The sequence below is a fragment of the Heliangelus exortis genome, chromosome 2, assembly GCF_036169615.1.
Source record: "Heliangelus exortis chromosome 2, bHelExo1.hap1, whole genome shotgun sequence".
NCBI classification, from domain to species: domain Eukaryota; kingdom Metazoa; phylum Chordata; class Aves; order Apodiformes; family Trochilidae; genus Heliangelus; species Heliangelus exortis.
In genome coordinates, this window is record NC_092423.1 from 105,384,662 (window position 1) to 105,398,129 (window position 13,468).

The following is a 13,468-nucleotide window of genomic DNA, read 5'->3' on the forward strand; positions in this document are numbered from 1 at the left end:
CAGCTCACCATGTTTGATAAATACAATCAATACATGTTATTCCCCTCTGAGATCAATCCACCACCATCCCTCCATACTCGCCTCTTGCCAGCAGCCCTCTGGGGATAATTATCCCCACCAGAAGCCTACCTCTAATGTGCCCACTGTCTTTCCTCCTGCCATAAATTGGTCTGATAGAGGCAGTAAGATAACAAAGCTAAACTGTATCATTATTATCGCTGTTGTTCTACTACTTTCTTGATCCTAAAATAGGGGTAGTAATCTGATAATTTGCTGTAACTATAGAAAAGGTCTCTTTGCTTAATGAATTGTTTCTCATCTGGTATTTGGGTAACTGATTATTCCTAAGTCTAGAAGCTTAGGTAGGTATGTCCTAAACTTGAATGCTCTTTAGCAACACTGTCTACAGCTTCTGTTCTCTGTGAAGTGATGGACCACCTCTTCCTCTTCCATAAGTATCTCTGAATAGTTATAGTCCATTTCATGGCTTGCCTTGATTTAATTTTAAGGTGCTCTACTATTATTTTAAGCTTAATCCTAACAATGGGAGCTTTCTGTGCACTTCCTCTTTAGTCTGAAGGTACTGATGAGCTCTTGATCCTCCACATTGGGATAATTTGTATGTTTACCCATAGTATAATTTAAGGACTATCCAGCTCTCCTGAATTCCTTTTTCTTTAGACTTTTTTCACCATGACATGTTGCCTCTTTATTCTCTCAGATTACAGATGTCTTCCTGGTGGAAGTTCCCTGTTTAACAGTGAGGAAAACCTGTTCTTTGCCACAGATCTCTTCTCCAGTGTCTCCAGCAGCATCTGTCCCCTCACACCTGTGTCAAGGTGCTTCAAGGTGAGTCTTGCCTGCTACCCTTCTAGAAGATGGGCATGGTCAAAAGGTAAGATGTCAACAAAACAGATATCTGAAGCTGTCTGAAACAGAACAGATGATCAATATGATGAGAAACAGCAACATAGGAGAGAGCTTCTCAATATTCACACTAATTATACAAGCTGCCTGCACTACTGATGAAATCATGGGGTTGCCTACAGGTTACTGAGTTAGCAGACCAATGTGTTACAAAGACACAGTCAAACACACACCAGCAAGCACGACAGACAGCCTGCAGCATCCTCCTGCCACAACTCTCAGTATAAACACAGGCAGCTCAACAAAAGTTGCTTTGGCCCACAGGCTCACCTCAAAGAACTGCTGCAAATTGGTTGTGCAGACATCCTGCCGAGTGTTCACTGAAATGGTGATGAGTGGTCACTTAAATAATGATAATAGGACAGAATATCAAGACAACTTAACCAGAAGGTCACCTCAGCTATGCTTGGACCACAGACCTCTGCTCTTCCACATTTTAAACTCCAGATTTCTAAGCAGGCAAAAGAACTACTGAACCAGTCAAATTAACTCCACGTTCCTTGCTGCTTCCTCAGCAAAGTGGGTCTCACGTAAGATAGCTGGGTTTCTGCCATCCTTGTTTGCTGCCAGAGAGCAGGAAACATGAAGCAATGTGAACTGAAGGGCAAATAATCCAGGCTATAAGCTTCTAAGGTAATAAAGTGTCAGCACTCTTTATAGCGGAGCGTAGCAACAGCCGTAACAAGCACCGATGAACACCTGGCTCCATCAGACACCTCAGCCAGGTACACAAGGTACCTGCAGCAGCTACAGGTATCCTAGTACCTACCAAAGCATCTACTTACAGTCCTAAAATCCACCACTTGTCATCAGCCAAAAATGTCAGGGGACAGAATGGAAACCTTCGCACCTGCCTCAGTTTTGCTGTTGTTCTTCTTTGCCTGCATAGATGCTGCAGCAAAGGATGTGTCTGAAACTAGTGTCAAACTATCAAATACTTTGTCATACTCAGCTGGGCAGGCTCTCTGACCTTAAGAAATTAAAAACTCCATTGTTCATAAGCACAACCCTTTTTCCTCAACAGGAAGCTTCTAAATAAGGTGTTTCGTGATAGAAAGAAAACTTTTTATCCAAGCTGGATAAAGCCTTGGGAGCAAAGCTACAAATGTAGTTATCTAGGTGCTGAAGTAAGAGTTAGCTCTGAAATTATCTGTGTGACTGCTGTGGGGTGGGGAGGAAGGGATATACAGATCATTAACCTTGTGAGATTGACACCATATCAACTTGGCAAGGAACTGTCTTAACAAGTAAGACAATAATCAGTATTTAGAGAGAAACTCTAAGAAATGTGGCACTTGTTTAAATTGTAGCCCTGTGGAAAGAAAGACTAAAGGCTCCAGGATGAGGAAAGCTATTACTGGAAAAATGTAAAGAAGCAACTTAATACTGGAGATTAAAAAGTCTCCATCTGATTTGAAGTTTGCTAAGAAACAGTCAGGAGGTATAACTGATATAACCTCATTCCATAAAAACAAAATATGCATTTCTACCAAGCCAGCCCTAGCAAATGGCATTTTTCTACACAAGTATTTGTAATGGATCCATGTCAAGATGCCAGCACACTTCTGGCAGCATTGACTGCAGTAGGTGATTAGAATTTATGCTGTGTAAAATTAACTTTCAGATTAAATGAAAATTATGAACCAAAATGCATAAGTACTTATATGGCAATTTACCTGTGCCATTTGTTTAAAAAGCATCAAGGTGAGTGCATGTAACACAGTGCTCTGAAGAGTTCACAGACCAATAGCTCTGACTATTCCAGCTGCTTCGATTCCAGCCCCACCTGAAACCTGAGGGGTACACATGCACTCACTGACATACTGCACTGCCTTCACTTCTTAAAGAACAACTGAAGAATGGGAAGGGAAAACAAGAAAACATTATCCATAAAATAATGGGGAAAAATCCTCCTCTTGTAAAATGATCAGATCTCAGGTATAAGCAAATCATACATTCTGCTAGATTAGTCAATGTTTTTTTCTTGAAAACCTGTGTCAAGGGAAGCTTATGAGAACTCAGTGAAAGCATTTAGCATCTTACTAGTTTGAAACATAAATATTTCACTATTTGTATTATTTAGGTGATATATTTCACCACAGTGGAAAAAACACTGCCACTCGAGACCTACCTTTCAGTTTAACTCTGCAACCTAAATCAACAGTCTGATGGCAATAATACCTATCTACAGGTTTTAGAGTGAAGTTCTAAAAGTTATTATTAAAAAAAAATATATTTAAATATACTCCCAATACTTACTGCCAAGGCACCTGCAGAAATACCTTCCAAACTCTAGCATGCTGCTTGTTGCATAAAGCTGTGAAGCATGAGGTTCAAAATTATTTCAAAATAAATTGTTTCATCTGATCTAATGGACCTGTACATGTTCTCATAGCTTGCCTATTGATTTTTTTGTTAATCCTATGTAGCCCCTGATTTCAATACTATCTTGACAACAGAGTTGGCAGTTATGCATTTCATAAAAATCATTCCCTGTTATAGATTTTAAAGGCGTTGCCTTTAATTTTCATCATGTTATTTGTAACCTTGCAAAAAAATACACTAACTTGTACCACTGGCTAACACATACTGACTTCTGAAATTAAGAATCCCAAATATAGTTCATAAGCTCTTGACCACTCATTACCCACTAACCTGAGCAATCTTTTGATATGGGAAAGACAAGGATCAGCACAGTAGTTTAGAGTTCTGATAAAACTCTGACCATTATTACCATACCGTGTTACCCCTGCTATTTGAACATTCTGGTAGCACAGTGACTTCTGATACCTACTGAACAGAGGTTTTACTGCACTAGCCACGGAATTTCTCCTGACAATAAGTGAATTGATATTATCCTACTCAGTACTTTGTTGGATTTGTGAATATTACCCATTTCAGAAGTTCTGCTATGGTCCACTGCATACCACAGAATTAGAGAATTATAGAATTATGACCTTGAAGATCACCTAATTCCAACCTCCCTGACACAGGCAGGGACACTGCCCACAGCCCAGGTTGCTCAAATCCTCATCCAGCCTGGCCTTGGACACTGCCAGGGAAAGGGGCAGCCACAGCTTCCCTGGGCAACCTGTGCCACTGTCTCACCACTCTCCCAGGAAAGAATTTCTTCATGTTTAACCTAAATAAATATCTACAAAGATTTAAATCCTGCTTAATCTAAGTAGCACCATTTCCACCTCTTTTGCTATCTGAACATGTATGCTTTTCTGCTATTTATTTGCCAAGTGTTAATCAGTGCTCCCAAAAGAGCTCTTTATTATTAATCTCTTTTTTTTTTAATATTTAGCACTTATTCCTATCCACCCCCTCCCCTGTTACTTAATTTTCAGTGCTTCACAGCCCACCTTAGTACATGATTTATTTTTATGGTAGCAGCTTGGTGGAGAACTTCAGGCTTTGTGAACACACAAATAAAGAACAATGCCTTCAGAGTGTGACTGTGCTGTCACCTGTTTAAATAATTTTATCAGATTAAGGGGCAGGTTTTGGTCTCTATTTAAAAAAACATTTATTATACTATAATTTTTATTTATTTTTTTTTTAATTTACCTTACTACTTTTCTTTAGTTACCCATTAACTTAAAAAAATTGTTAGGCTTCATTTCATACATTTCACCCTTATGCTTCCGATTTATGACACAGTACCTGTTGCTGACGTACAGACAGAATACTTTCCAAAACTCCTGGCTTTCCAAAAGGGCTTCTGGCAGAATTCCACATGGACTTGGTGATGTAAAAAAGTTTTCATTTTGTAAATTTAAGCTTTCTCCTGTTTGATTGAATCTGAAATCTGATACTCTTTTAACCACATTAAATTCCTACAGGATGGACAGGGGGTCAGACCCAGCCAGCATGGGGTTAGAAAGGGCAGGTCCTGTCTGACCAACCTGATCTCCTTTTATGTTCAGGTGACCTGCCTGGTGGATGAGGGGAAGGCTGTGGATGTGGTCTATCTGGACTTCAGCAAGGGCTTTGACACCGTCTCCCACAGCATTCTCCTGGAAAAACTACCAGGCCAGGGCTCAGACAGGAGCACCCTGTGCTGGGTTAGGAACCGCTGGAGGCCCCCAGAGAGTGGTGCTGAACGATGCTGATCCAATTGGTGGCTGCTCACCAGTGGTGTCCCTCAGGGATCAGTGCTGGGCCCAATTCTGTTTAATATCTTCATTGATGATTTAGATGAGGGGATTGAGTCCACAATTAGCAAATTCACACATGACACCGAGTTGGGGGGGAGTGTGGATCAGCTGGAAGGCAGGAGGGCTCTGCAGAGGGACCTGGACAGACTGGAGAGTTGGGCTGAGGTTCAACACGGCCAAGTGCCGGGTCCTGCACTTTGGCCACAACAACCCCATGGGGAGCTCCAGGCTGGGCACAGAGTGGCTGAGAGCAGCCAGGCAGAAAGGGACCTGGGAGTCTGGATTGACAGGGAGCTGAACATGAGCCAGCAGTGTGCCCAGGTAGCCAAGAAGGCCAATGGCATCCTGGCCTGTATCAGGAACAGCGTGGCCAGCAGGTCCAAGGAAGGGATTCTGCCCCTGTACTCAGCGCTGGTGAGGCCAAACCTCGAGTACTGTGTCCAGTTCTGGACCCCTCAGTTCAGGAAGGGTATCGAGGTCCCAGAGCAGGTCCAAAGGAGGGCAACCAGGCTGGTGAAAGGACTCGAGCACAGACCCTATGAGGAGAGGCTGAGGGAGCTGGGGCTGTTCAGTCTGGAGAAGAGGAGGCTCAGGGGAGACCTCATCACTCTCTACAACTCCCTGCAAGGAGGGGGTAGCCAGGGGGGGGGTTGGTCTCTTCTCCCAGGCAGCTCCCAGTAAGACAAGAGGGCATGGACTTAAGCTCTTCCAGGGGAGGTTTAGGTTGGATATTAGGAAAAAATTCTCTACAGGGATGATGATCAGGAACTGGAATGGGCTGGATTCTCTGTTCCTGGAGGTTTTTAAAAAGAGACTGAATGTGGCACTCAGTGCCATGGTCTGGTAACCATGGTGGTAGTGGATCAAGGGTTGGACTTGATCTCAGAGGTCCTTTCCAACCCAGATGATTCTGTGAAAATGTTTCAGCATCCTCTGTGATGAAAACTGTAGAAGTACAACATCATTTTTGCACTGAAGTCCTTGCTCCTCTTTAATCAGGAGGACTTTCTCAGAAAAACCGATTACTTCAAACATTTAAATTAATTTTAGGTATGAAAATGAAAGCAGGACTATTTGCAAACAGATAGATTTATTCTGCTTTATAAAGTGGCACCTTCACTCACTTATAATATTGTGAACTCAATTTCACTTGGAAGAGTGAGCCAGTCACTGGCTCCCTATTGCAAGTCACTCACAGAGAAGAAAGGGAAGAAAACAGTCTGAAAATTAAGCACAAAACACAACAACAAAATCACAGCTTTAAAATAAATAAAAGGCACTTAACTAATTAACTCCCCCTCTTTACTCTATGGACATATGTATCATTTCTGTTCACATACTTGATATGCTGTGTCATTCAGTCTCTTAGGTTTTGTTTTCTACATTCTACATGTAAAAGCCAAATATAACACCACTTTTACTAGTTTCCTATTGTGTAGACTTTATTTACTAAAGAATACTTCCTAAAATGCTTGCTGTTTCATTCTGGTCCTGTCATGTATTTTTTCTTCTTTTTTGTCCAGGGAAAACTAATTCTTTTTTAATATATAATTTTAGTAGAAATACTTTTGTGTGGAGCTATCTCCTCTCAAGTTGTTCCTCTGGCATAGTATCAGAGGAATAAGGTAATTTTTGTCACCACCAATTAAAAAGTTTTTACAAAACAGGACCGTTATAAAACAATTAAACCTTGCAAATGCAGTAGTCTCTAGGAGGGAAACCCTGGAGGAAATTCTGCTTATTAAAATTGCAATTTTAGTTTCCATTAAAAAGGAGAATAAGACAACAGAAGATGGGCTGGCAAGACAAATTATTTCTTAATGTCAGTTGAGCTTATTTCAAATGAGATAACATATCTACACCAGGTTGGGTTCAACACATTTTTGCCTCCTCAAGTCATTTATCTAATTCAGTCATCTTGATTATAGCCTCATGGACCTTCATTTTCAGAGTAAGAATTTTGTAACAAACAACCTACACAACATGCTGATTACTGAACAGTTAATTCTAATTAACTTGGCTATGGCAAGAGAATTTTGATAAAGTCCTAGACTGCAAATACAGTTTGGTTATTCTGGCCAAACTTCTATAAAATAAGAATCCACAGCAGTCTCCAGATGAGACATCAGAGTGATAGAGATCTAATTTAAAGAAACAAATGAGAAAATTAAAATCACAAATAATTTATTCTTCTGTTAGAACTGATGGAGTACAGTTTTAAATAGCAATGAAGTACACAGTGGTGGAAAATTGGCACAGAACCTACAAGCATTTCATTCATAATAATGTTCCTCATGCCTACCTGTTCAAACCTTGATGTGTATTTTCTACTGATTTTAAGAAAACTGTGTTCCATTTTAAAATGATGAACAAATTAAAAATCTTGTCTTCCATGTACAATGTCATACATATTACGAATACCAGTTTCCTCCCACCCCCCAACATGATCATCCAAGAAAAAGAAAACCACACAAAATTTTACTCCTGGGCTAATTTTAGGTTTTGTCCTTTTATAAAAGTTGTCAGGTATTCCTGAATGCATGTATTCCTGCACAACAGAATATCCTTTTATTTATCTGATATACAGTAGCAGGACAGTCTCAAAACCAATTTTTTTTTTTTGTGTACTATGCTATTGATCAAGGTGCTGCCTCTATCTCACATGCAACACTATAAGCATTAATGCAGTTCAAACAAAATTTGGCATTTACCTCACCAACAGGTTTTATATTTGATGTCAGAACACATCCCTTGGTCTCATGTTAACCAATAAGAAAAATGGACACACAAAAAAATGCCCCCTTTCTAAAGATATTAACTCCCAGTTAGGAAAGTTTAGATAGGTTTTACAAAGTCTTCTAGGCTATTTTGATACATACAAATTATTCAACTAAACGTTAAAATACACTTACACAATATAGTCCTGTCCTCCCTATTCTTTTGCAAGTTCTTTGCATATTTAGCCAAGTAAAATTAACATTTGTCATTTTCTTTGTTATTGCAATTATTAAGAGGGATTACAGCTTGCTTATGCAAAGCTGTGACAAAACACTTGAGAAATAAAACCCAAACATTTATCTTGCTACCCAAAAAACATTGCAGAAAATTGTCAAACTATGTTAGAAACAATTTTTATAAAAATGCTTTTCACTCAGAAAAACTGGAAAGCTTAAAAAATTAATCTTTGCACAAGACTATATTATACTGTTCTCAATTATGCTCCCATTTAGATAACTGGGTTTCTTTTTCTTTGTACATGAACCTATCAGTGGTGCTCTCCATCTTTCTTCACTATCACCTTTATTGTACACCATTTCGAGACTTTTACAAATCAATCACTTATCTTGCCCTCACCCCTTTTTAACAGTATATTTCTTATCCTGCCCAGCGAGTAGTGTACTTGTCTTGCATATTTACCACATGAAAAACATAATATACAAAATATTGCTGCTGTAAAAAGTGTGCATTTCCCCTTTCCCCCTACAAAAAAAATCTGTGGAAAAAATATTAAATTCCCATAACCTTCATAAACATACAAAGCTGTTTGCACCTTTCAGTATGTAACAGTCTGTTTGACATACAGCTCTCAACTAACTGCAAATTGTTATATCACGTATTTTCTGTCCAATATTGCCATCTAGAGTAGAGATGTGAAATCAGTTTCTGAGAATCTACAGCCTTTAACAATTAACCCATGAAGACTGTATACCATGGAACAGCCACAACATTTTTCCAAAATCTAGAATGAATGGGAGGTTCTCATCTCAGGAACATGTCCACAGTGCTGAGGAGACAATATGGCTGCTAGTAGATATTGCCTACTGGAATGTGAGTACTTTTTCACTGTTGATAATTTCCATACTGACCCTAAAAAAAAAGGAACCCAAAATACATAATTAGTCCACAAAGCATATTTTCCTGTGTTCAAAGCTGAAACCAGAAGACCATCTGAATTAACTATGATGTTAAAGTCTAGAAACAAATAACAATAAATAACAAATCAATATAAGTAAGTGGTCGTGTCACTAAAAATCCTTTGTGTTTCAATGTAAAAGTAAGACTAATGAGACATTTAAAGCTGGGAACCTAATTTCATCAGAAGAGTATATCTTCAAATTTGAAAGACTTCTGTGAAATCTGCAGAACACTGTCAAAAATAAAAGATTTCCCACCTTAACTTTGAAAATAACTTCAAAAAGATAGCTAAATACAAAGTAATTTAGGAAAACAATCTGCTTTAAGACATACCTAAAAACATCCATGTATCAATCAATGGGCTGGTACATGTATCTCAAAAAATAAAGGCACATTCTGGTGAACATGAAGAATTAGTTAACATATTCTGCAGGAATGAACTATTCTCTATATCAGGTACACAGCATTATTACCCTTACTGATAACCTCTATTTCTCTTGACAGAATGTCATGTACTGCAGAGGAACATAGAGGTGAAAGCATCACAGCTGCATCCTTACTATCATCCTTCACCACAGGTTCAAGGCTTGCAGAAACCAGTAGTCCCACCATTATCTCCTGTTAAGTACCAGCATGATAAGGCAGTATTTGATTATTCCATTTATATGTTGCAAAGTCAGGCTTTTTTGCTGTAATATGACAAGCAGCCTGGAAGAAGTTTCAGAAGAGCTGCCAGATGAGAATTTACTAAGTGCAATTCCTTTGGGAATGGCTAGTATAGAACAGTGCAGAGGTCTTCTAGAAATTAATATGCCACTGGAACTTAGATTTCATGAGCTGGAGGTGTAGAACCTACCTACAGATCTGCTTCTAAAGAAAGCTGCAGAAAGTTAGCAAACCGAGTAAGTTTCCTTAAACCTATACTTGCCACAAGTATTGTCCTGTAGCTTGTAACTTGAAGGAGGAAGCTGTTAGTTCAGTGCATGAGTGTTCTACCTGTTAAATATTTAGAAGTAATTGCATCCCTAGACTACCACACAGAGTTTATTGCTTCTTCCTTGTCTTTTTCTATTTCTGTAGAAAGAAAAGGCAACTGTAACTACTGTCACTTCTCGAAGTTCGACTTATCTTTTTCTGATGTATCAGGATTTTATTTAAACACCAGAACCTCAAATTGATCCTAAGGCATGGTTAGTAACTGTCCATTTTATTTAATGCTGGGGAAAGCAGCAGTGTCAATAGCATACATTTCTAATGGCATTTCTGAACCATTTAAGTTGGTAATAATTACAAAAAAATGTAAAAATTACATTTTTACTGTTTAGTACCTTCTACAGGAATTAAACCTCAGTTTTTTTACAGGACTCCTCCACTGTATCTCCAGCCTATAGTTTTGGTGATTACTGTTTGTTTGTTTTAAACATTTCTTGGTAGTGATAGCAAAGAAGCAGTTGATTTTTCAGGTCGCTTCTTTATAAAGTTCAAAGAGAATCCGTGCAAAAATTGGCTTCATGTCTCCTCACACAGCTCTACAGGTGAATTCAGTTGCACACCTGAGATGGTTCTACAACTGCAGAGGAGGATTACTGCATCTGTGTTTGTGCAAAACCAATTCAACCATTTTAATTGCAAAGTAGTAATAAACAATGATCCATCATGAGATTTCAGGAACATCATCTTTCATATTAGTCATTCTCCCATGAGGATATGAAACAGATACTCTTAATTTTTAAAGTTCAAAACTACTGCCTAAGTACCTCACTTTGCCAAACTGCATTAAAACTTTGCAAACTCAGAAGAGAATGACTCATTACTCCACACAAATGCTTCTGGGTAGATCATCTGGAAGTAGAAACCCTGAGAATTACACACACACAAACACACACACACACACACACACACACACACGAAAGCTAAGCCTCAGATTTAATAGTTTAAATGTCCACAAGAAACAAGTATTATCAAGTAAGTGCACAAGAATCACAACTTTCTCAATAAATTAAAGAATACCTGGTCATATCCATAAGGCCTCTGCTGTGGTGGCTGTGGTGGCCCAGGCTGCGTGGGTCTGTATCCCCCATACTGCTGGCCTTGTCCTTGTGGATAATTGGGATACTGAGGTCCTGGACCACTCTGTGAGGGGCCTGGAGATCATTAAAATATAAACAAACAAAAAAGATTGTTTAAGGTGTAAAGAAGAGAACAACTGAGCACACGTATCACCTACTGCACAAATAGGTCTTTTCCTGACTAGAAACATATAGGGATCAGTGGTCCCCCTCCCACAGTTTAGGAGTTAGCTTACAGTGTTGGTCAAAGGTTGGACTGGATGATCTTGGAGGTCTCTTCCAACCTAAAGCATTCTGTGATTCTGTGACAGGGCCTGTGCTCCAACCACAAATGTATTTATTTTTATATATTCATTACCATACATAGGTCCACAGGAGTTCATAGGATATGGCAGAACAAAGCAGGAAATGACAATTCATAAACATGAACACTTTCTGGGATTTGGGGGAGGCAAACTCTCCTCCTGCTGCATGCTGCTTCAGTTCCAGAACTTTACAGTGCCAGAAGCAGCCAGACCATCAGCTGCATTTGGACCTTTAGAAGAACCAGCAGCAGTGCACTGCCAGAAAGTCAGTTCTGACACCACAGCAGGCAATCAAATAGGATGTCAGACAAGCAAGTTACAGACGAGAAATGTGAGATGTGACAACCAGTAAAATGCTGTTGTGGGATGGGAAAAACCACCCTCTACTCCTTACTACACCGGTCATCTTAACTTTCCAGGAAAAGGATAGAAAAACAAAGAACAAAAAAACACAACAACTTTGGCCCTAACCAATTTTGGCTATAAAAGGAAGCAGTTTTTTTGTCAATACAAACTCCTTCTGCTACTGCTCACAGAGACTACTATGGGAAGCTGCACATTACTACCGTTGGACAGTGTGGCTCCATGTCAATCACAATAACCCCATCCCTTCCTTCCCTTCCTACTTTGGGAGAGATGGTGTCCTGTGTATTTCAGCAACACTGCATAGGGATCTTTTGCAGTGGATCAAAGTTAGCTTTTGTAATACTATCCCTTAAAAACTGTCAGAGTCAGGAAGATTTGCAACTTTTCAGAACTGCTTTCTTTTAAAATAAACCAACATTTCCCATCTGCCACGTCCCCCAAAAGAAACAGATGTGGTTTAGCAATAATATGATTCAGTGCTAGAGAAGGCCAGTTTTGGCTACAGGCACTGGGCATTAAGATGACATCAGCTGGTAACTCTTAGTGACTCTAGATCTATGAAACAGTCAAAAAACATGACCTGGAGAAAAAAGATCCATAAGCTATTATCGTTCTCATCTGGTGTCAAATCCCCTTGAACTATGTATTTTCAGCTTTCTACAGTGGAACAAAATCTTAAAGATTGATAATAATGACTGGGATGCTGATTTATTTTTTCAAATTAGAAGGCGATTAAATATTAAATCAAGACAGGATAATATATCCTAAAAAGTGATGTGTTCATCTGACAAATGAAACTTGGTTTTATTTATTCATGGTAATTCTTTATAGATTAGTTCTAAATGTTCAGTGACAGATTTTTTAAAATAAAAATGGAATTACAAAAATCTATTTCTGCTGAGAAATAGAAATAGAGAAGCATGATATTTGGATATACAAATTGCAGTTGGTAAGTCACTCCAACAGATTTCTTCATCCCCTTCCTGGTATTTCTTAAACTAAAATCTTACTATGAAAATTTATTTCTTTAAAAATTTATTACAGTGAGCTACATGTACCTTGACTCTGATCTCCATTCTGTTCCTGTGTTAAGTGCATGAATATTATTTTAGAACTATGAATTCCTCAATCACCTCCAAAAGGAGTAAATTTGCTCAAACTCAGTGGATTGTGTTACAGTTGCATTGAGTCTCAGCACAACAGGATCAAATGCAAACCTGGGATTTATCTACAGGGCAAACAAGTCAGCCATGAACCTCCTCACATACCCACAATGCTGAAAGTTTTAGCACTTAAACCTACAACAAAACCGAAAGTTAATATATATGGAATTAGATTTCAGAGAGCCCTTCTCCTACATACAAGATTAATTTGTACAGCTTTACAATATGCAAATAAGCAGAACTGACAACAGCATTATCTTCAGTATGCTCTACTGACCTCAAGTTTTCAGAAGTTAGGAAGAGGTATGTATTTTTTTGTACATTATGTGTCCTGTTTGCAAGGTTTTCCTTGAATCCAAGGACATTATCTCATTTGTGGCAGAGGATTTCTCATTCCTGCTGCACATCAGAAAGTTTGCACTACTAGTACAAATTCATAAGACAATGACTTGAAAGCTGCATTGGCAATGCTTATATTCACTCCCTTACTGACCAGCACTAGAATTTTATGAGAATGATTCATGTAGCTTGGATGAAATTTTAAACTAGTCCTTTAAAGA

The 13,468-nt window shown here is 38.8% G+C and overlaps 1 protein-coding gene across 3 annotated transcripts in view; it reads right to left on the bottom strand.

The window, feature by feature from the left end:
* Positions 1 to 7,257: 7,257 nt before the first annotated feature.
* The window catches only part of SS18 (SS18 subunit of BAF chromatin remodeling complex), a 39,988-nt gene continuing 33,777 nt past the window's right edge, over positions 7,258 to 13,468 (bottom strand). For all 3 annotated transcript variants that reach the window (XM_071737388.1, XM_071737386.1, XM_071737387.1), the window contains 2 exons: positions 11,016 to 11,149; positions 7,258 to 8,957 (listed from right to left, as the gene is read on the bottom strand). In XM_071737388.1, the coding sequence (XP_071593489.1) occupies positions 8,931 to 8,957; positions 11,016 to 11,149 (161 nt within the window). In that variant the 3' untranslated portion in view covers positions 7,258 to 8,930. The remainder of the gene's footprint in view (positions 8,958 to 11,015; positions 11,150 to 13,468) is intronic.